Source organism: Pleurodeles waltl, chromosome 4_1 (assembly GCF_031143425.1).
Source record: "Pleurodeles waltl isolate 20211129_DDA chromosome 4_1, aPleWal1.hap1.20221129, whole genome shotgun sequence".
NCBI classification, from domain to species: Eukaryota; Metazoa; Chordata; class Amphibia; order Caudata; family Salamandridae; genus Pleurodeles; species Pleurodeles waltl.
In genome coordinates, this window is record NC_090442.1 from 517,274,752 (window position 1) to 517,295,268 (window position 20,517).

General features: G+C 44.6%; 1 protein-coding gene across 1 annotated transcript in view; it reads left to right on the top strand.

Moving 5' to 3' along the window:
- The window catches only part of ADAMTS20 (ADAM metallopeptidase with thrombospondin type 1 motif 20), a 1,292,194-nt gene that overhangs the window by 470,157 nt on the left and 801,520 nt on the right, over window positions 1-20,517 (top strand). Inside the window, exon 11 of the mRNA XM_069228834.1 lies at window positions 14,987-15,133. Coding sequence (XP_069084935.1) covers window positions 14,987-15,133 — 147 coding nt within the window. The remainder of the gene's footprint in view (window positions 1-14,986; window positions 15,134-20,517) is intronic.

The following is a 20,517-nucleotide window of genomic DNA, read 5'->3' on the forward strand; positions in this document are numbered from 1 at the left end:
AACCTATCTGTCCAATAAACATATATAGCAGTAAATATGGTGATAAATGACTAAATCCATCAATTCATAAGTACATTAGAAAACCCTTCTCTCTGTTGTCACCTGTATTATTTAAGACCTACCAGGAACTGCTTAATGACTTTGTAATTGTGAGCAGCAGAGGATTTCATATATTCCAAAAACACCCAGGTGGTGCTCCCTCTTATGTCCTCCTTACAGGTAGTGATATTTCAACCCAAGCAATAATATCAGTTGGAATTCTGGCACTCGCCATTCTGAGTGGTCCGGAGCTACCAGATCTGGTCATATTTAGTATGGCCAGAATGGTAATACAAAATCCCGCTGACTGGTGAAGTTGGATTTAATATAACTATTTTAGAAATGCCACTTTTTAGAAAGTGAGCATTTCTCTGCACTTAAATATGTCTGTGCCTTACAATCCACGTCTGGCTGGGTTTAGTTGACAGCTTCTTGTGCATTCACTCAGACACACCCCAAACACAGGATACTCAGCCTCACTTGCATACATCTGCATTTTGAATGGGTCTTCCTGGGCTGGGAGGGTGGAGGGCCTGCTCTCACACAAAGGACTGCCACACCCCCTACTGGGACCCTGGCAGACAGGATTGAACTGAAAGGGGACCTGGTGCACTTCTAAGCCACTCTTTAAAGTCTCCCCCACTTCAAAGGCACATTTGGGTATAAAATCAGGGCCTCTGCCCTACCACCTCAGACATTTCCTGGAGAAGAAACCTGAACCAGAACCTGCACCCTGACAAGAAGATCTGCTGGTGGCCTAAATGACTCACCTGACTGCTTTCTGAAGAGGACTGCTGCCTTGCTGTTGCCCTGCTGTCTTGCTGCTCTCTTGCCTTGCTGCAGAAGTGCTCTCCAAGGGCTTGGATAGAGCTTGCCTCCTGTTCCTTGAAGTTTCAGGACCAAAAAGACTTTTCTTCTGCAGCTGAAAAACCCGTACGGCAAAAATTTGATGCACAGCCTGACAAGAACGACGCACGCCGAGTCCGGAATGACGCAGCCCGACTTCACAAACAGAAGATCGACGCAGCGCCAGCGACGCGACCGAACTTCAACGCATAGCCCTACTGGATCAATGCAAGCTGACTCAGAATGACGACGCCCAACTTCCTGAGAGGAATCGATGCAGCGGCTGCCTTGCGGAAGAAAATTCCACACATCACCTACCAGAATCGACGCAGCCGCTGTGACTTCGCTCCGCAAGCCCAGGATTCCACGCATCATCCCTGGGGCATCTGAAAACCCCGCAACCCGAAGAGGATCCAAGTCCGCGCGCCGGAAATCAACACAACCTCTTCCCCGCATGGAATATAATGACGCAAGTCTGTTTGCGAAGGGGCAAAACCGACACACGCTCATCATCTTCCATGCATCTCCTCCTCTGCTGTCCCTTGCGAGGATTTTTCAATGCAAACCAGGTACTTTGCCCTTCAAGAGACACTTGTTGATTCTAGGAGAACTTAAGACTCTTTTTATTGCTTTTACAGTAATCTTTTAACTCTAAAGACACTTGATATCTCTTTCGGTGATATCCCTACATTTGCTTATTTCATCTTTAATCGTTTTGACCTGCATTTATTCAGATAAATATTATATATTTTTCTAAACACTGTGTAGTGTATTTTTGTGGTGTTATATTGTTGTATTGTATGAGTTATTGCACAAATACTTTACACATTGCCTTCTAAGTTAAGCCTGACTGCTTAATGCCAAGCTACCAGGATGTAGGTGGGCACAGGATAATTTGGATAGTGTGTGACACCCTGACTAGAGTGAGGGTCCTTGCTTGGACATGGGGTAACCTGACTGCCAACCAAAGACCCCATTTCTAACAGTAAGCCCCTGGTAAAGTGCACTAGAGGTGCCCAGGGCCTGTAAATCAAATGCTACTAGTGGGCCTGCAGCATTGGTTGTGCCACCCACATGAGTAGCCCTGTAAATATACCTCAGGCCTGCCACTGCAATGTCTGTGTGTGCAGTCTTGCACTGCCAATTCGACCTGGCCAGTGTACCCACTTGCCAGGCCCAATCCTTCCCTTTTTTGTACATGTAAGGCACTCCTAAGGTAGGCCCTAGGTAGCCCCATGGGCAGAGTGTAGTGTATGTTAAAGGTGGGACATGTACTGGTGTGTTTTACATGTCCTAACAGCGAAATACTGCCATATTCCAGTTTCACAGTTTCAAGGCCTATCTGTCTCATAGGTTAACGTGGGGGCTGCCTTTAAAAATCTTTTAAGTGCAGTTTCCCTTTCGGAGCGGATGCAGATTGGCGTTTGAGGTCTCTGAACTCACAATTTAAAAAGACATAGGCGGTCATTCTGACCGCGGCGGTCGCCGCCCGCCAAGCGGTTCCCGCCGAAAGACCGCGGCGGCCATTCTGGCTTTCCCGCGGGGCCGGCGGGCGACCGCCAGAAGACCGCCGGCCGGCCCAGCGGGAAAGCCCCTTCAACAATGAAGCCGGCTCGGAATGGAGCCGGCGGAGTTGCAGGGGTGCGACGGGTGCAGTGGCACCCGTCGCAATTTTCACTGTCTGCAAAGCAGACAGTGAAAATCTTTGTGGGGCCCTGTTAGGGGGCCCCTGCACTGCCCATGCCAGTGGCATGGGCAGTGCAGGGGCCCCCAGGGGCCCCACGGCACCCGTTCCCACCATCCTGGTTCTGGCGGTGGACACCGCCAGAAACAGGATGGCGGGAAGGCGGTCGGAATCCCCATGGCAGTGCTGCAAGCAGCGCCGCCATGGCGGATACCCTGGGCCAGCGGGAAACCGGCGGGAAACCGCCGGCTCCCCTTTTCTGACCGCGGCTTTACCGCCGCGGTCAGAATCGCCCAGGAAGCACCGCCAGCCTGTTGGCGGTGCTTCCGCCGCCCTCCGCCATGGCGGTCATGGACCGCCAGGGTCAGAATGACCCCCATATTTTGGTAAAATTGTTTTTTAAATTGTCAGTTTGAAAATGGCACTTTTAGAAAGTAGGTGTTGGACTTTTTTGCTTATGCAGGGTCATCCCCAATCTTTTTGCCTCCTATTTGTTCTGACCTGTTGCTGTTGGCTTTTGAACTCTGAGCACTTTACCACTGCAAACCAGTTCTAAAGTGCATATGCTCTCTGTGTAAAATTGTATGTAATTGGTTTATCCATGATTGGCATATTTGATTTACTAGTAAGTCCCTAGTAAAGTGCACTAGAGGTGCCAGGGCCTGAAAATCAAATGCTACTAGTGGGCCTGCAGCACTGGTTGTGCCACCCACATAAGTAGCCCAGTAATCATGTCTCAGACCTGCCACTGCAGTGTCTGTATGTGTATTTTTACACTGTAAATTCGACTTCGCAAGTGTACCCACTTGCCAGGCCTAAACCTTCCCTTTTCTTACATGTGAGACACCCCTAAGGTAGGCCCTAGTTAGCCCCAAGGGCAGGGTGCAGTGTATGGATAAGGTAGGACATATAGTAATGTGGTTTATATGTCCTGACAGTGAAATACTGCCAATTTTGTTTTTCACTGTTGCAAGGCCTGTCTCTCTCACAGGATAATATGGGGGCTACCTTTAAATATGATTAAAGTGTAGATTCCCCTAGAGAGTAGATGGACATGTGGAGTTTGGGGTCCCTGAACTCACAATTTAAAAATACATCTTTTAGTACAGTTGATTTTGAGATTGTGCGTTTAAAAATGCCACTTTTAGAAAGTGAGCATTTTCTTGCTTAAACCATTCTGTGACTTGCCTTGTTTGTGGATTCCCTGTCTGGGTCAGTTTGACAGTTGGGTTGTTTCTCACCTCGCACTAGACAGTGACACAAAGGGAGCCTGCATTTCCTGATTAGCCATCTCTGCTAGGAGGGGGGGGGGTGGTCACTCTCATCTGAAAGGACTGTGCCTGCCTCTGACAATGCAGACTCCAACCCCCTGGTGTGTGTCTGAGGCCTTGCTTGGGCAAGGCAGGATTTCACAAGTAGGTGTGAGTCCCCTTTGAAGAAAGGTGACTTCAAAGACTAAAATGGGTATAAGAAGGGCACCCAAATCTACAGACTTTAGAAACACTTCTGGAACCAAGAGGAACCTCTGCCTGGAGAAGAGCTGAAAGCTGAGGAAGAAGTGCTGCCCTGCCTGTGACTGTGCTTTGTGGAGCTTTCCTACAGTGCTGCTTCTGCCAGAGTAAGAGGGCAAAGACTGGACTTTGTGTGCCTTCCATCTTGTGAAGAGATCTCCAAGGGCTTGATTTAGAACTTGCCTCCTGTTGTTTGAAGTCTCAGGGACAGCAAAGACATCTCTCTGCCAGCACCTGGAGTCTCTGGAGAGACTCCTACTCTGTCAAGTGGTGCCCTATCCAGTCCCTGGGCCCTTGAAAGGAAAGCTGGTGGAACTCCAAGGAAATCGACTTCGGACGACTCCGGACCGGCGCTGCTGCTGAATCCGGTAACGCCTCTTGCACCCGACGCCGTGACCTTCGCTGGAACGCGACGCTCTTCGCAGGCCCGACGCCGCTGCAGCCCCGCTGAAGTCCGCGACTCCGTGGAAGTCGCCGCACCACGTCGTGACCGACGCCGCTCGAAGTGCACGGATTCAACGTTTCGCACAGACGCCGCGATCCCCGACTTCGTGCATCGGCTTGTTTTCACTCTTCACTAAAGGTACTGTACTTGGGGGTCTACACGACTCCGTGTCCGGCGCCGCTGGTGTCGGCTTGTTGGGAACGACTCCGTCACGACGCCGTGTTAACATCTCATCGAAGCATTTTTGTTTCTAAGCGCTATTTTTGAGTTTAATCTCTAAAAATTCCTAACTTGACTTGTGTATGTCGGATTTTTGTCGTTTTGGTCTTGTTTTGTTTAGATAAATATTTCCTATTTTTCTAAACTGGTGTTGTGTCATTTTGTAGTGTTTTGCATTAAGGTACTGTGTGTGTTGGTACAAATACTTTACACCTAGCACTCTGAAGTTAAGCCTACTGCTCTGCCAAGCTACCAAGGGGGTAAGCAGCGGTTAGCTGAGGGTGATTCTCTTTTACCCTGACTAGAGTGAGGGTCCTTGCTTGAACAGGGGGTAACCTGACTGTCAACCAAATACCCCATTTCTAACAGTAGCCATTTTCTTGCTTAAACTATTCTGTGTCTCTGCCTGCTTGTGTATTCCCTGTCTGGGTCAGGCTGACATTTGGGCTGTTTGTGAATGCCCTTTAGACATTGACACAAAGGGAGCTGGGGTGTGGCCTGCATAGCCTGATGGGCCCTCTGGGCTGGGGTGGAGGGAGGAGTTGTCACTTACACCTGAATGGGCTGTGCCTATCCTCACACAGTGCAGTCTCCAACCCCCTAGTGTGAGTCTGGAACCAGGCCTGGTCAAGCCAGGATCTTGTGAACAACAGAGACTTTCCTTTGAAGTTTGCCTACTTCAAAGACAGAAAGGGGTATAAGTAGTGGACCCAAAGCCCCAGATGTTCAGATTACTTCTTCAACCAAGAGGAACCTCTGCCAAGGAGAAGTTGCTGCTTATGCCTGAAAGAGGACAAAGACTATACTTTGTGGGATATTCCTGCTTGTGAAGAATCTCCAAGTGCTTGGACTGAGCTTGCCTCCTGTTTTGAAGTCTCAGTGCCATCAAACACTTCCTCTGCCAGGACCTGGACTCTCTGCTGAGACTCCTGCCCTGCCAAGTGGTGCCCTGTCCAGTCCCTGGGCAGTTGAAAGGTGAAGCTGGTAGAACAAAGACTGAAATCCACACACCGGAATGCACCACCTGCAACATGGCTGTAAAAACGATGCCCCACCCGCCTTGTGGCTGAAATCGATGTACCACCTGCATCGCAGCTGGGAAATAAATGCATCACCTGTATCACGGCTGTAGGAATGATGCAACACCCGCTTGCGGCTGCTGAAAATGACGTGACCCCATGCAATGCAGTTTTCCATCACCATACAGCCGTATTTCTCATGCATCATCGCTGGGCATCAAAATCAACATAAACGTGTGCGGACCCAAGGTGCCCTGTCCAGAAATCTACGCATCGTTCTCATGCAGGAGGGAAAAACAACGCATCGCCGACCTGACCGCAGAAGAAACGACGCACGGCCTCAGTTGCGAGTAAGGAATCGACACATCGCTGACTTGTCTGACGCACGCTCGACTATGAGGCTTTATATTTGACACAAACCAGGTACTTTGTGTAACAATATTGTTTCCATTGTTTTCTATAGGCTAAGACTCTTTTTATTTCAAAAATGTATATCTTGACTTGTGTATGTTGGATTGTTGTGGTCCTGGTCTTGCTTGATTTAGATAAATATTGGCTATTTTGTCTAAACTGGTGTGGTGCCCATTTTGTAGTGTTTTCACTGTATTACTGTGTGCGTTGGTACAAATACTTTACACATTGCCTGTGAGATAAACCTGACTGCTTGTGACAAGTAACCAAGGGGGTGAGCAGGGGTTACCCTAGTTGTGTATCTCCATCACCCTAACTAGAGTGAGGGTTCCTGCTTGGACTGAGTGCAAACTGACTACCAATTAGAGACTCTGGCCCTGATTCTAACTCTGGCGGGCGGCAGTGATTCTGGGTTTTCCACTGGGCTGGCGGGCGACCGCCAAAAGGCCGCCCGCCAGCCCAGTGGAAAACAATCTTCCCACGAGGACGCCGGCTCCGAATGGAGCCGGCGGAGTGGGAAGGTGCGACGGGTGCAGTTGCACCCGTCGCGTATTTCAGTGTCTGCTAAGCAGACACTGAAATTCTTTGTGGGGCCCTCTTACGGGGGCCCCTGCAGTGCCCATGCCATTGGCATGGGCACTGCAGGGGCCCCACGACACCCCATACTGCCATCCTGTTCCTGGCGGCAGAGCCGCCAGGAACAGGATGGCGGTATGGGGTGTCAGAATCCCCATGGCGGCGCAGCGAGCTGCGCCGCCATGGAGGATACTTTTGGGCAGCGGAAAACCGGCGGGAGACCACCGGTTTTCCTTCTCTGACCGCGGCCAAACCGCCGCGGTCAGAATGCCCTGCGGGGCACTGCCAGCCTGTTGGCGGTGCTCCTGCCAACCCTGGCTCCGGCGGTCCATGACCGCCGGGGTCAGAATGACCCCCTCTATTTCTAACAAGCTCTAATATATGATGAAAAAGAACTACTAATGATCTTTTCTGGTAATAGAAGTACATTCAGTAGTAGACTGCTAGATGGGAGGGAGATGTGCAATAACCTTCCTTAAGAGTTCAAAAGCACTAAGCATACTGCCTGTTTCAAAAGAAACTAAGGACCTGCTTGTGTAACTAACTAGGCTTGGAGATTCTGCAAAAGATATCTGTAAAGGTTTTGGCACTAAACCTGCATGCTGAATTGAATTGGACAAGACTCATCTCACTGCCTATTTAATTGCTTCTGCGGTTCTCCTCTTTGATGAGGCTGAGTCAAAGGAAATTTTGTGGGAATGGTATAGGAGAGTGGTATCAATAAAATCAGTAGTGGTGGAATGATTTAATTACCTTGTATTATAGAATATACTCCCTCTACCATATTGAAACAATATTGCTACTCTCTGCTGTATGTGCCCACTCCTCCAGATAAAAATACTTTATATTAGAGTTTTAAGCAAGATCAATATGAAAGAGAAACTATAAGAGTACTGTATTGCAGCCTAGCTTTCACAACATTGAATTTTACCTTGCTACAAGAGTAGATTGCATTGAGATTCTCCAATGTAGCCTTTGGATGATGCATTAAATAAAACTAATGCTTAAAATGAGACAGAGACAATCTAAGATAATCCTTGGTGGAAGCATTGGATACATTTTGTGCTTAACCTTGCAACATGCATCAATAGAAATAGGACTCAACAAGCTGAACAGAAAGCAGACAATAGATAACAAGTTTACGGTGCAGACAAAAGTAAATACTGACCTTCAAATCTCGAAAGACTAGACTACCATTTCCCATCTTTCATTCCCTTAATTGAGGTTTCTTTAGCATGACAGTACTATGGAATATGAAAAATACAACATTATTGATCCTTGAATATGGTTTGGAAGAAGAACGTCTTTGTATCTTTTATAAAGTCTCCTCTTCCCTTGAGATACTTTCTTAGCCTATTCCTTATTGAACATTTCAATTTCTTAAGGTGTGGCATGACCCTTTCACTAGAAAGAGTCTTCACTAACTTTTGCCTGTTCTCTATGGGAGTGTAGGTATTAACAAACTAATACTTAATTGTGTCAGATTAGTCAACTAATTCATTAGGATTGGCACTAATTGATAATTCTTTACTGGTAGTGTTTGAAATTAATTATCTCAATGACCACGCATGCACTACCAATAAATAGTGCAGTTGAAGGGAAGCAGAGGATATCAGCAGAGTGCACTGGGGACAGTGCGCAGACAAAGACAACATACTTGAAGGATAGATATGGTCTTCATCACGTGCACAGCAGCGGGCTTAAAGCCTCCCAAAATGGGATAATTCATTATGGTGACTCTGAAAGACTTTGTTTATGATATGTAAGGAAGAGAGTGCCTTGAAAGAATTACGTACTCCATTCCAGCCATACTTCCAGGTTATGAGTGCCAGACACAGTATTTATCCACACATACAGCAGTTAATCCCTCCCCGGCAGCACTATTAATGACTATTGCCAGATTAGTTGACAACTAGATTTTGGGGGTTATTCTAACTTTGGAGGAGGTGTTAATCCGTCCCAAAAGTGACGGAAAAGTGACGGATTTACCACCAGCCGTATTACGAGTCCATTATATCCTATGGAACTCATAATACGGCTGGTGGTATATCCGTCACTTTACCGTCACTTTTGGGACGGATTAACACTCCTCCAAAGTTAGAATAACCCCCTTTGTTTTCGACATCTTTTTTTTTTTTTTACTCCCTCTCAGCTTGCTTAGGACTTTACCAGTCTTACTACTTTCCTCTGCTTTCTCAGTACCTACACTTACCATTTTGTTCTTAAAGATATTCAGTGATTTATTTCTGGTTTCCAGTCAGTCTCCTGAATGATTGGGGCTTGTTACAGCTTATTGACCAGCGAAGATAAACATTCTTTCTTCTGCACTTGATTGGTTCCTCACTGAACCTGTGCTTATCCATCTGTGATAAAACTGATTTAAGGCCTGGCTTATCAAGAGTTGGTGAACAGACATGCCATCATTGGATTGTGCTTTCTTTCCTTATAACCGCTTTCTCCTTATCTTTGTGGCAGTGGGCTTCAGTGGCAGGGCTCAGGGCAGGATTAGAAATTGCCTCAGGGCCCTGTTTCTTCGTCCACGTCTGGCACTAAATCACGCAGAGGTTACAGTTTTTTCATGTTTTCGTTTCCATGTACACTATATATTCCTTATTCTTCCTCTCACACAGACACTGGGGGTGCTTGGTTTTGAAGAACATTAACTCTGTGTCCCTATATTTGAGGTCAGCTGTCTAAATGCCCTAAAAGGTGAATTTGATAGCTGATTTACCTATCAAGCACACGTCTCCTATTGTGGGGTGCTGTGACAATGCCAAGCCCAAAGAGTATTTCCAAGCTCAAATGTGACATTATCAGAACCATCATCAGGACACAAAGTACGCTTTTCTGCAATTAAGAGTTAGTTTTATGGGGCTCATTAATATTTAAATATGGCTTATGTAACCTATAAGTCATGTATTCAACTTCTTATGTTAATGTTGCTACATTATAGGAATGGGTGAAAAATGGCTGTCTCTTTCTAACCATCCATAAGTGTCCCTCTACCTTCAGGACAATACCATACTTTTCAGGGACTGCTACTACCAAGTGTAGGCCAGGGATCTCATCTAAGCAAATCTCTGCAATAAGGGACATTTTGGGGCTATTTTCGAAACAGGCAAAGGAGGAAAATACATTCAACCACAATCACTACATTGTCCTTGCATTTGATGGAGGAATACCACTAGCAGCAAAAAGGTGAGTATCCATTTCAAGTGAGACTGAAATGCAAGTTTAATTGCTGAACACTGGCAAAAAGATGTGCAAACGAGAAACTTGTAGTCTCTGCTAAAAGAAATGAGAGTTCTACAAGTACAGATTGTTTTTTTTTACAACTATATCCACACATGCAGCCATTACGCAGCTGAGGAAAACAATAAAAGAAACATCCATTTATGCAAATACCTACCTTAAAGAACTCCCAAATAGCGATTTACCTTTGAAAGAAACAATACAAATGAAGTATAAACAAAATCAAATATTAAGGAAGTGGGGCTTAACTGCTCTTGTGATGGTCGACTTCTACTGAAGCTCTTAACGGCCTTGCCTACTTCTGGAGTGTACTGTTCAGTGTGGGGTGAACTGCTGGACCCACTCAGGGTCTAAAGGTATATAATAACCTAGACTTCGTTGCTACCCTTCATATACAGCCATTAATTCATTTATCAAAATTGGCAAAATGACATAATCTATTCTTGATGACTGTAGCAATGGAACGTGTATAACATCTTATCAGTTAAAGCAACAAAGTCCTCAATGTCAAGCAAACTGCCCAAATTACCACAACCAAACATCATGCTCTCAAATTAACACTGAGTACCCCGTACGAGTCTTACAAAATGCATTCTGCAGTTCTAGCTTTGTTTTTTTTTTTTTGTTTTTTTTTTAGTGAATGATTTCAAATACTTTCCTGGCCATGATACCATACCCGCGCCTGCTCTTCACACAAAATATAACTCTACTGGGAAGCAGTAGTCATTCCTATCCGGTCTGGCGAGAAACTTTACCCCTTTTCCATTCAGTCTGAGTCGGGCAATGACCACTCGTATTTTACTCGCAGGTTCTGCTTAAAGGTGACTTCAGTTCGCTGGTGGAAAGGAGGACACATGGGTCAGCGCATAGGGACCCTCACTGCAGGGTCGGGCCGGAGGAGGAGAGTTTAGAGCTGTCTCACAAATGTAGTTGGTTTTCATGAAGTAAGATTTTGAAATTGCTTCTGGGCCCCCAATAGAACAATGTGAAGAAATCTCCAAAGCGATTTCAGAATTGTCATCTTCTATCTATTTTGTTTTGATCAATTTATAATGTGAAACGTGCTTTCAATCACGCATTTTCTTTAAATAACATCCTCCTACTCCAACTTTGGAGGAGGTGTTAATCCGTCCCAAAAGTGACGGTAAAGTGACGGATTTACCACCAGCCGTATTACGAGTTCCATAGGATATAATGGACTCGTAATACGGCTGGTGGTAAATCCGTCACTTTTCCGTCACTTTTGGGACTGATTAACACCTCCTCCAAAGTTGGAATAACCCCCTTTGTTCTTTAACTTTTCTTAGATCTCGGTCCCAACTGTTACCTCGTGTGCCTTACCAGGTTTCTTTTCATTTTTATTCTTCTTGCTTCGAGCTATTCGACGGTACTTTCATTATCTTTTCATCCTGCTCCAATCTGTTCTATTTTTAAACATTTCCTCGGCCCCATTTAATAAACATTGAATATGTAGTGTAAGCTGTGAATGGCACTGTAAATTCTATTCACACTGTAGACGTGGTTGGACGTTTTCACCATTAAGAGAATTGCACTTTATTTTAGGAGCATTTGCACCGGAATTGGCTTTCAGAATATACAGACGGTATCATTGTTTAGATATTCAGCACAGCGTGTGAAACCCGGAGTTATATAATTAATGATAAGCATGCAAACACCAAAAGACAGTGAAGTAACTGTGTGGCTAATGCTTTCATGGCAATTGCATTCCTCACTAGCAGTTTTTCAGTAGAGATATTGGTCATATCTAACAAACTACAACCCAACAAATAAGGAACCTGCTGCAATTGCAAACGAATGGCTTCAGTGGTTAAACGTTATACGGGTTACTTTAGCTCTCCAGGAACACAGACACGAAATCTACAGCATGTGTGTGAACGAGGTGAATACCTCTTCGTATTGTTGTGGACTGTCACTCCCATGACAGCATATGGAAGCTGGTTTCTGATATGACATTATTAACATGTGGAAACTGTAACGTGGAAAGCAAAAATACATAATCATTCGGGAGGAGCAGCTACAGAAGTTCACATTTGAATTCGTTTTAAAGAATGACTGTGTTGATAGATAAAGATGCCGAGAACCGAATGCTGCAGATATAAAACACACAAGTACAGTATAATCCACTTCAAAGGCAGGTTTGGAACTGGAATGATGGCTGGGAGGGGGTGTGACCTCAGTCTTGGTATGAGCTGTGGCTGAGCGTCTACGAAGTTTAACAATATGTATCCTCCTCATGAGGGACTCCTTCCCGTTCCCTAGGATTTTTAAGTTGGAGTAACAATGGGGAATTTCACTCAGGAATCGGATTTATCCTGCTGATTTACGTATTATTTTCCCTGAAAACCTACCTGGAGACCTTGCCTGCTTTTAACAAGTGAAATCTCCTAATTGACCACAATTAGGTAGCAATGGTCCCTCTAAACTCATAATTGCAATGCCCCAGTCACTCCATCAATGTGACCATTGAAAGTCAGAGGTCGCTCGTAAAGAGGGCCCTAGTATCTGGAAAAAAAACAGGTTTCTGTTATGAATTCTGAATAGAATGTAATAACTAGCAGAATATCAAAAGTAACAGTCAGTTAGGACATCAGTAGTTATGATTTTTTATAGAAAAAACCTCCTTAGAAAACAATGGTCACACAGAAGTCAGCGTTAGTGTTTTGCATGTCGGTGGCTGGGATCTTGGTGCCTTTTTCTGCTGTCCCGATGAAGTGAGGGTCAGGTAAGGCATGATGCATCACCCAATCAACAGTTTTACCTTCTGACTTAGGCCGTTATCTAAAATATGGCAGGCTTCCCACATATATACCAGTTCAGCAAAAGCTTTGGCTTCTGATGCCCTTTCAGGGGACCGCCAATGATCTTAAGAGGGCCTCACCTACCAGGTGACTCTACTGTGAAATGCTTAGCAAGTCCAATGTTCTTTTGAAATTTCTGGTTCTTTAACACAAACTCCAAAAGCTGAATACTGCTAATGTTAAAAATAAACTCTCAATGGCTCTGATGTTCAAATAGTTTTCTCTCTGTGAAGGTCAATAATTGATTTCCATACAATGGGATTGCCATACCACTCAAGGCCGACTCAGATGGAGCAATCTAGGCATGGTACCCCAAGCTAGGTATGGTGATGTGACCGTAGCAATGACATTGTGGCCCTGTGCAGTCGGGTCAAGGGTTTCAGACGTTGAGGCCAGAAACCCTGCAGTTCCCCATCTCGAAATAGGGGGTAGTAATTTCCCATTTGAAGGGTGGGGATGCTCCATACATTCAGAAAGACTGCTTTTTTGGCAGTCAAAAACCTTCCACGGGGCTAGGCAGGCTGCTGTGACCAAGATGGATTCCACTGAGATGTTCTTACCAATTCAGAGATTCTTCTCAGTCCTTGAGCTTTGACACAAAAGCTTTGAGGAGCCCTAACACAAAATCTGGAGCCACTGACATTGCTTTGCTGGTGGGGACACTTTGCATTATTTTGCCTCTGTCGCACCATGCCCTGGATCCTAGCCACTTTTTGAACCTTGAAATTCTTCAGTGGGTCTGGTCTTGGAGCAAAACTAGGGAGGTGTTAAAAAAAATGCATCCTTTTAGTGAAAGGTGCAGCTGAAAAGTTGTTTCTCACACCAAAAAATAATTCAGAGAGGAACAACCCAGGAATACAATAAGTATTGCCTGGTTGCCTCTAGTAAACCTTTGTTTGAATGCCTCTTCACCTTGTCCAAGTCCATTGGGATGAAAACAGTCCCAACTTCGCCAAAAGGTGAATGTCTTTTTTTCTGGCCAGTTTCAAAGTTCTCCAACTTAGAGTAATAACTTCCCAGATAGTCTGGCCACAGATAGCAATGATAGACAGACTTGCTAACCACTTCAGGATTCCAGAGTAAGCAAGGGTTCCTTCAGGCTTTCCTTGGGTGATAGAAGTATAACGGCCACAATTTCTTCTGATGCAGTTCAGATTGATACAGCACTCTGTTTCTTGTGGTGGGAGCCCCAGGTTATAAAGTAAAACAGCAATCATTAATGAAGACGCTAGGCCTGCATTGGTACAATTCTTATATTGTCTCCTCCAATTTACGCTTTCTTTGTTTACAGGCAAAGGTTATCCTAGTAAACACTATTTTTGAGCTTTCCAAATTGGTGGAAGGAAGTCTCATAACAAGCTAGCAGCACGACTAAGTTCATAACGTTTGTGAATTCTGCACAACTTAAAGTGCACAAGAGAACATTTCTGTGGTCTCAGAAGATTTTAAACTTACCTGGAAAATATTTGTGTTTAAAATCGGGCTAATAAGAGTGTCATGTTCATCTAGCAATAATAACAATTTTGATTTTTTTTAATATAATATTCTTTCAAAAATCATCTTTGCCTTGATTTCCTTGTTGTCTTCTTTATTGTATGACAGTGTTCTTTTTGCTTTTATATGATATCATGATGTTGAACGAGGAAATTGACTTCGGATCTTCATAGAGAAAAGGGAAGACAGTCAACTGTTTTGGAAAAACAAATATATGATTTAAAAAGCTGGAAACCGAAATAAACCAACCCATTTGCTACATTAGATATCAAAATGTAATCCGCCTACCTCAAAAAACAAGAAAAGTTTCAGATGCTTCCTTTCAATGTTACATTATAGAAAGCAACATGTTTTACTGTTCCTGACAAAGGAAGGTTGGGATTAATGGAAAAAATACATGGGGAATACCACTCTCATTTGACGAGGAGATTTAGCAGAAGGAAAATATGGCAAAACCAAGGGTTTTTGTTTGGTGGATTTTGTGTTAACCAACAAGAAGGCATCCACAAATGATTAATAGACCATCACTGTAAACACTTTAATTATAGTTAGCCAGTGAAGCACAAATCGACCCTTGCTCTCAACACTTAAAAATAGAGACACCAATAAGATTTGAACTTCATGGTTGTTAAGAAGATTCCATTTAATTGTGTGCTTTTACTTGTTTTTAGGTTTAATATGCCTCACGATGACAGTCCTAAATGCAAGGAATCTGGAATAACACATCAGTTGAATGTAATGGCACCAACTTTGAATTACTACGCAAATCCCTGGACCTGGTCAAAATGCAGTCAAAAATATGTCACTGAATTTCTGGAGTAAGTACTCACTACAGTAAACGCAAGAGACTTTTGATCATTTGTGAAATGGTTCCTCATATCTTTGCAGTTTACTTGTTAGTAGCACTGTTTAGCCTCTGTGATTCCTATAGCCCTTGCATGTACTGTTTTAGGACACAGTTTAGCATAGATTTTGGCTGGTCTATGGTACACCTGACCTAACAGGACTTTGCCGAAGATAAGATCCCAGGGGAGTTCGTACAGGTAGGATCTGTAAAGCAGTTCATTTTGGGCATTTGGGATAATTATTTGTAAGGGAACCTTAGCACTCGGTAAGGATTGTAGAAAAATATTTTTTAGCCAGGTTTATATCGGGAGCTATACATGTGCGATTGACCCACGAGAGTACAGTACTGTGGTAAGGTGAAAGGCTATAGTTGTAGCCTGTAGCACAACCACCTGAGAAAGGACACGCCCATGCTGCTCACACGGCTGATAGGAGATGTTGCAATTAGTGAAGCCATCAACACAAGCAAGTATGCTTGGCCAGCATCATATATCATAGAGGAGCAATGCCTTTACCAGTTTAAAATCCAGTCAATACAAATGGCAGCTATGTGCAAACAACAAAAAATAGCCGTATTAGCCTTGAAAATATAAGGATGGTACTTATCTAAACAAAAACGTGTCATCAATACTCTGCCTGCAGGAGTACACCTTCACTATATCCTTCCCAGGGAGCCCGTTTAGTGTACGCATGCCCTCATTATGCAGTTGCTAATATCCTGATTCAAAATAGAGTAATCATTTGATTTGTTCCTGAAATCTAAATTAAACACAGAGGCCTTGAAATACGGGGTCCTATTCCAGCAGTTTTCTTTCATTTGTGGGCACAAATAGGATGACATTTCCCACCTGCTCCGAGTAGGAAGCAAATGTGTTCAGTGATAGGGGTTGGTGGTGAAGAATGCACGTGGCGCATCAGGGCAAACCAGGGCAGGATAGCATCCGTCCGGAGAAGCAGTGTCTCCTTCCCTCATGTTGTGCTCTAGGTGGGTAGGGCACACTGAGACACAATCTCTGCATTTGGCTTCCGGCTGTTCCTGCTCATTGGGTGGGGGCAAGGAGGGATGGAGACATCGGCCCTGTATATGCCAATGGCTTGAAGCCTCCTCCTTTTTCTTGGTGCAGGCCCATACCTTGCATGACAACGGTGTGGTGGAGGAGGGGAACTTTCCTTTGGCTAGTCTCATGCTGCGGGTGAGGCTCTAGCCTGCTTTGGGAGGATCATAGGGGGTCATTCTGACCCAACAGGCCGGCGGTGCCCCGCCGGGCATTCTGACCGCGGCGGTACAGCCGCGGCCAGAAGCGGAAAGCCGGCGGTGTACGGCCGACTTTCCGCTGCCCGTCAGAATCCTCCATGGCGGCGGAGCGCGCTCCGCCGCCATGGGGATTCTGACACCCCCTACCGCCATCCTGTTCATGGCGGTTCTCCCGCCAGGAACAGGATGGCGGTAGGGGGTGCCGCGGGGCCCCTGGGGGCCCCTGCCGTGCCCATGCCAATGGCATGGGCACAGCAGGGGCCCCCGTAAGAGGGCCCCACAAAGTATTTCAGTGTCTGCCTAGCAGACACTGAAATACGCGACGGGTGCAACTGCACCCGTCGCACCTTCCCACTCCGCCGGCTCAATTCTGAGCCGGCCACCTAGTGGGAAGGTTGATTTGCCCTGGGCTGGCGGGCGGTCTTTTGGCGGCCGCCCGCCAGCCCAGGGCAAATCTCAGAATCACCGCCGCGGTCTTTTGACCGCGGTACGGTGTTCTGACGGCGGTACCTTGGCGGACGGCCTCCGCCGTCCGCCAAGGTCAGAATGACCCCCATAGTCTGCTCTTTCATGCAGGTGTTGGAACAGGCAGGGGCCCTGTCTGCTCAAACCACAGTCTCTGACCTGGTGTTCTTGATGTTGCGGTGTGAGTACTTGCATCCAGCCAAGCGGATTGCAGGTTTTTTTTGCAATGCTGCAGGAGACTTGCTCAGCCGGGCTGTGTCCAACCGTCATCTTTCACCCCCTCCCTTCTCCTGTTTCAGCAGATGCCACATCCAATTGCCTGAAATCGAAAAAACAGCTCAGGTTATTAAATTAATTCGATTTCATGGTGAAAACAGTTTGAAGCACTGAATTGGGGCTGCAATACCAGAAACCGTAGTGTGGCTAGAAGGAGACAGTCAGACAATTCCATGGAAGAACGTACAGCATCTGACGTCTGCGCAGGCATTAAAGTGGCATGCATGTATTACAGTTGGACCAGTTGGATTAGCAGGGGAAAACTCAGGTTGGCATTTGGTTTGGTCATGGCCACAGAATTATTTGTGTTGTGATTATAATTTTTGTCAGATGAGGACCTTTTTGTTAAAAACCTGAGCAGAACCACATGACTGGTGTAGGGATGCCATTAACATACAGATGCAACAATAGTGAGAACTTCGCCCTCCAGTGAAAGTTCCTGGAAGAAGGGACTTGCCACATAGCACTCCAACCATCAGCTGTAATGTTTGAGCGAGAGGACAGTCCTTCTGATCCGCAGTTCTCTCACACAAACAAGCACATATCTTACTCACAACCCCTGTAAGAATAGTCTTGATATTTTTGTACAGTGACTTCTACCTAGAGAACTGATTACCCTGCAGTGGGTATTTGGGCCAGAGCCTCTATAGCTTTTCCTATTCAGATGATTTCACTTTGGAGGGATGAATTAACCAGAACCTGTCAGTATTTCTACCTTGCAAGCTGTTCCACTGCAACTGCAAACAAATTGAACATCTTCCTAGCAACATGACTGCCATCTTGCAGGGAAAACTGGCAAACAAGTCACCATTTAACTGCAGATTCATTATGGCTAAATACATATAGATTTGAAGTCCCCTTCCCTTTAATACCTATTTTCTAATTTCTTCAATTTAGCTGGCAACGGACACACCTACTCATGTGCCCAATCTATAGCGCACGTTTGCACATTCAATAATGGCCCTCCTGAATTGTGGTTCCTCAAGGATTGCAACTGGCATTTCATCACTAAATATGTTGCAGATTGAAAATATAAATGTCAAACATTTACAATTTCTCATACATCACCAAAGGTGGAATTTAATGCATACACGTGTTCTGTTTTTAAGAGTAGCATTTTACAGCAGCACAAAAAACATGCATACTTAGAAATGTTATTGTTAAATAAAATACGTCTTCCACTAGAAGCCAATAGCATGAATATTTCACTTCTAGTACACGGCATGGACTTCCAGGTTAGGCTGACAGGCCAATCAAAGAGCCTGACAGCAGGGACCAGGCTCCCTGCTCCAATAAAGAGCACAGCTTGGAGCGAGGGAAAGAAAAGGCACAGAGGGTGGTGAGAGTGAGTGACAGGAGGCAAGCTATATATTTGGGCCAGATAGATTGAAGAAAGGGTGGCAGGGTACCGGCTTTTCTTTCAGTTTGAGGTGGGATGAATACAGAGGGTGGAGGGAGCAGGTGCCTTAAGAAGACGTATATTTTTACATGTATTTGGTTCGGGACATTGAGGAGTTGGAAAGTGGGTGGTGTTGGTAGGTTGCATAACACTAGAGGTTTTTTATTTTATTTTGGGTGAGGGCACATATGGTAAATATAGAGTTGTAGGAGTGGGTGGCAAGAAACCAAGTGTGTTTTTAAATATTTTGGTGAACGAGAACACGGAGTGTGGTGTAGGAAGCTGTAAAAATGGCAGGAATTGTTTTTAAATTGTGGTTGGTGGAGGACACCAGATTTAGGGGGTTATTCCAACTTTGGAGGAGGTGGTAATCCGTCCCAAATGTGACGGATTTACCACCAGCCGTATTACGAGTTCCATAGGATATAATGGACTCGTAATACGGCTGGTGGTATATCCGTCACTTTACCGTCCCTATTGGGACGGATTATCACTTCCTCCAAAGTTGGAATAACCCCCTTAATACCGTATCAGCTAGCCAGGGCCAAGTTATGTACAGCTCTCTAATGACTCTACTGCTTCACAGCTGAGGACAACAGAGAGAGATGAAATGGAGTGGCCATACGTAACATTCAATTAAAGACTGGTAACTTTGCATAAAGTGGGTCATCATGTATCAGTGGAGATGTGTGTGCTACTCTTACTTTTATAAGTTTACCTGAAGACCGTTGGAGGATCAGTGCTTTATAAAAGAATGACTGCATCCCGCAATGCAGGTAGACAGAACTACATGGACAATGCCCACCTTAAATGCCAGCAACATATGTGTATCCATATGTAAAGGTAAGCAGCTATAGTATAGACACATTTTTAGCACCAGATAAAAATGTGGAAATATCTAACAAGGTGTTAATTCTCTGTGGGTACAGCCGCCTAAGAACCCAACTTTTAACTTCAAAATAATAACAGTGAGAAGCACTCCACAAATACAAATAAATAATAGTCCATCAAACCATACTGGAGAAATTTAAGATGAAGTATGCCGCATCAAATGTTTTGACGTAGAAAATTTCTTATTGGAGTATTATTGTCTTACTGAACTGCCTGCCCAGCCAGTGGGTTTTTCTTCTATTATGGAACTTCTTCAGGGCTGAAAGAGTCCCTATACATTTAATTGCAAACACAATAAAAATATCGATGTATGAATTTATATATACAGAAACTGATCTAAAAATAAACATTATTGACAAATTGTTGACATTATTTCTATAGTGATCCCCAAATCCTAATCAGTCTAGCAATCTTTCCAACATTCTATGTGTAGGTATGTATTTAGTTCAGAAGTTTCTTCTTTACTCATATTTTATGTAAGCAGAGAAAGCAAATAATGTCACATATTTGTAATGGCAAGAACAATGAATTACACCATTGTTCAACTCTTTGTGGAAAAACTAAAAAACAATTAAATTCAATATATCATTCATTCGCATTTCACACTTGATAAAGACAATTACAAATTGTTGTTCAGTTACATTTCCTTATTTTATTCATGCAATAGCCCTCAGTCAAATACCTTTCGTCAAAAGGAAGTGCCATTCAAGCACATAAGTTCTGCATGAGATATCCTGCAAATCCACTGAACTTGACCATGGGATAGTTTTTGTTAGACCTGACACCCTTGACTTGGTTTTCCCCCAAACCTTGCCTTCACGTTTCCGGTTTTGCTGAATTTGTTTTTGTTCTCTGTTGGACTCTGTGCACTTCACCAATGGTAACCAGTGCTAAAGTGCTTGTGCTCACTCCTGTGAACATTGTAAATCCACATAGCATATTTCATTCACTTGTAAGTCCCAAGTACAGTTCTATACCATAAATTGAGGGTTGTTAAATTAAATGGTGCTAATGGTCCTGCAGCACTTATTGTGCCACCCACTTAAGTGGCCCTTTAAAACTTGTCTCAG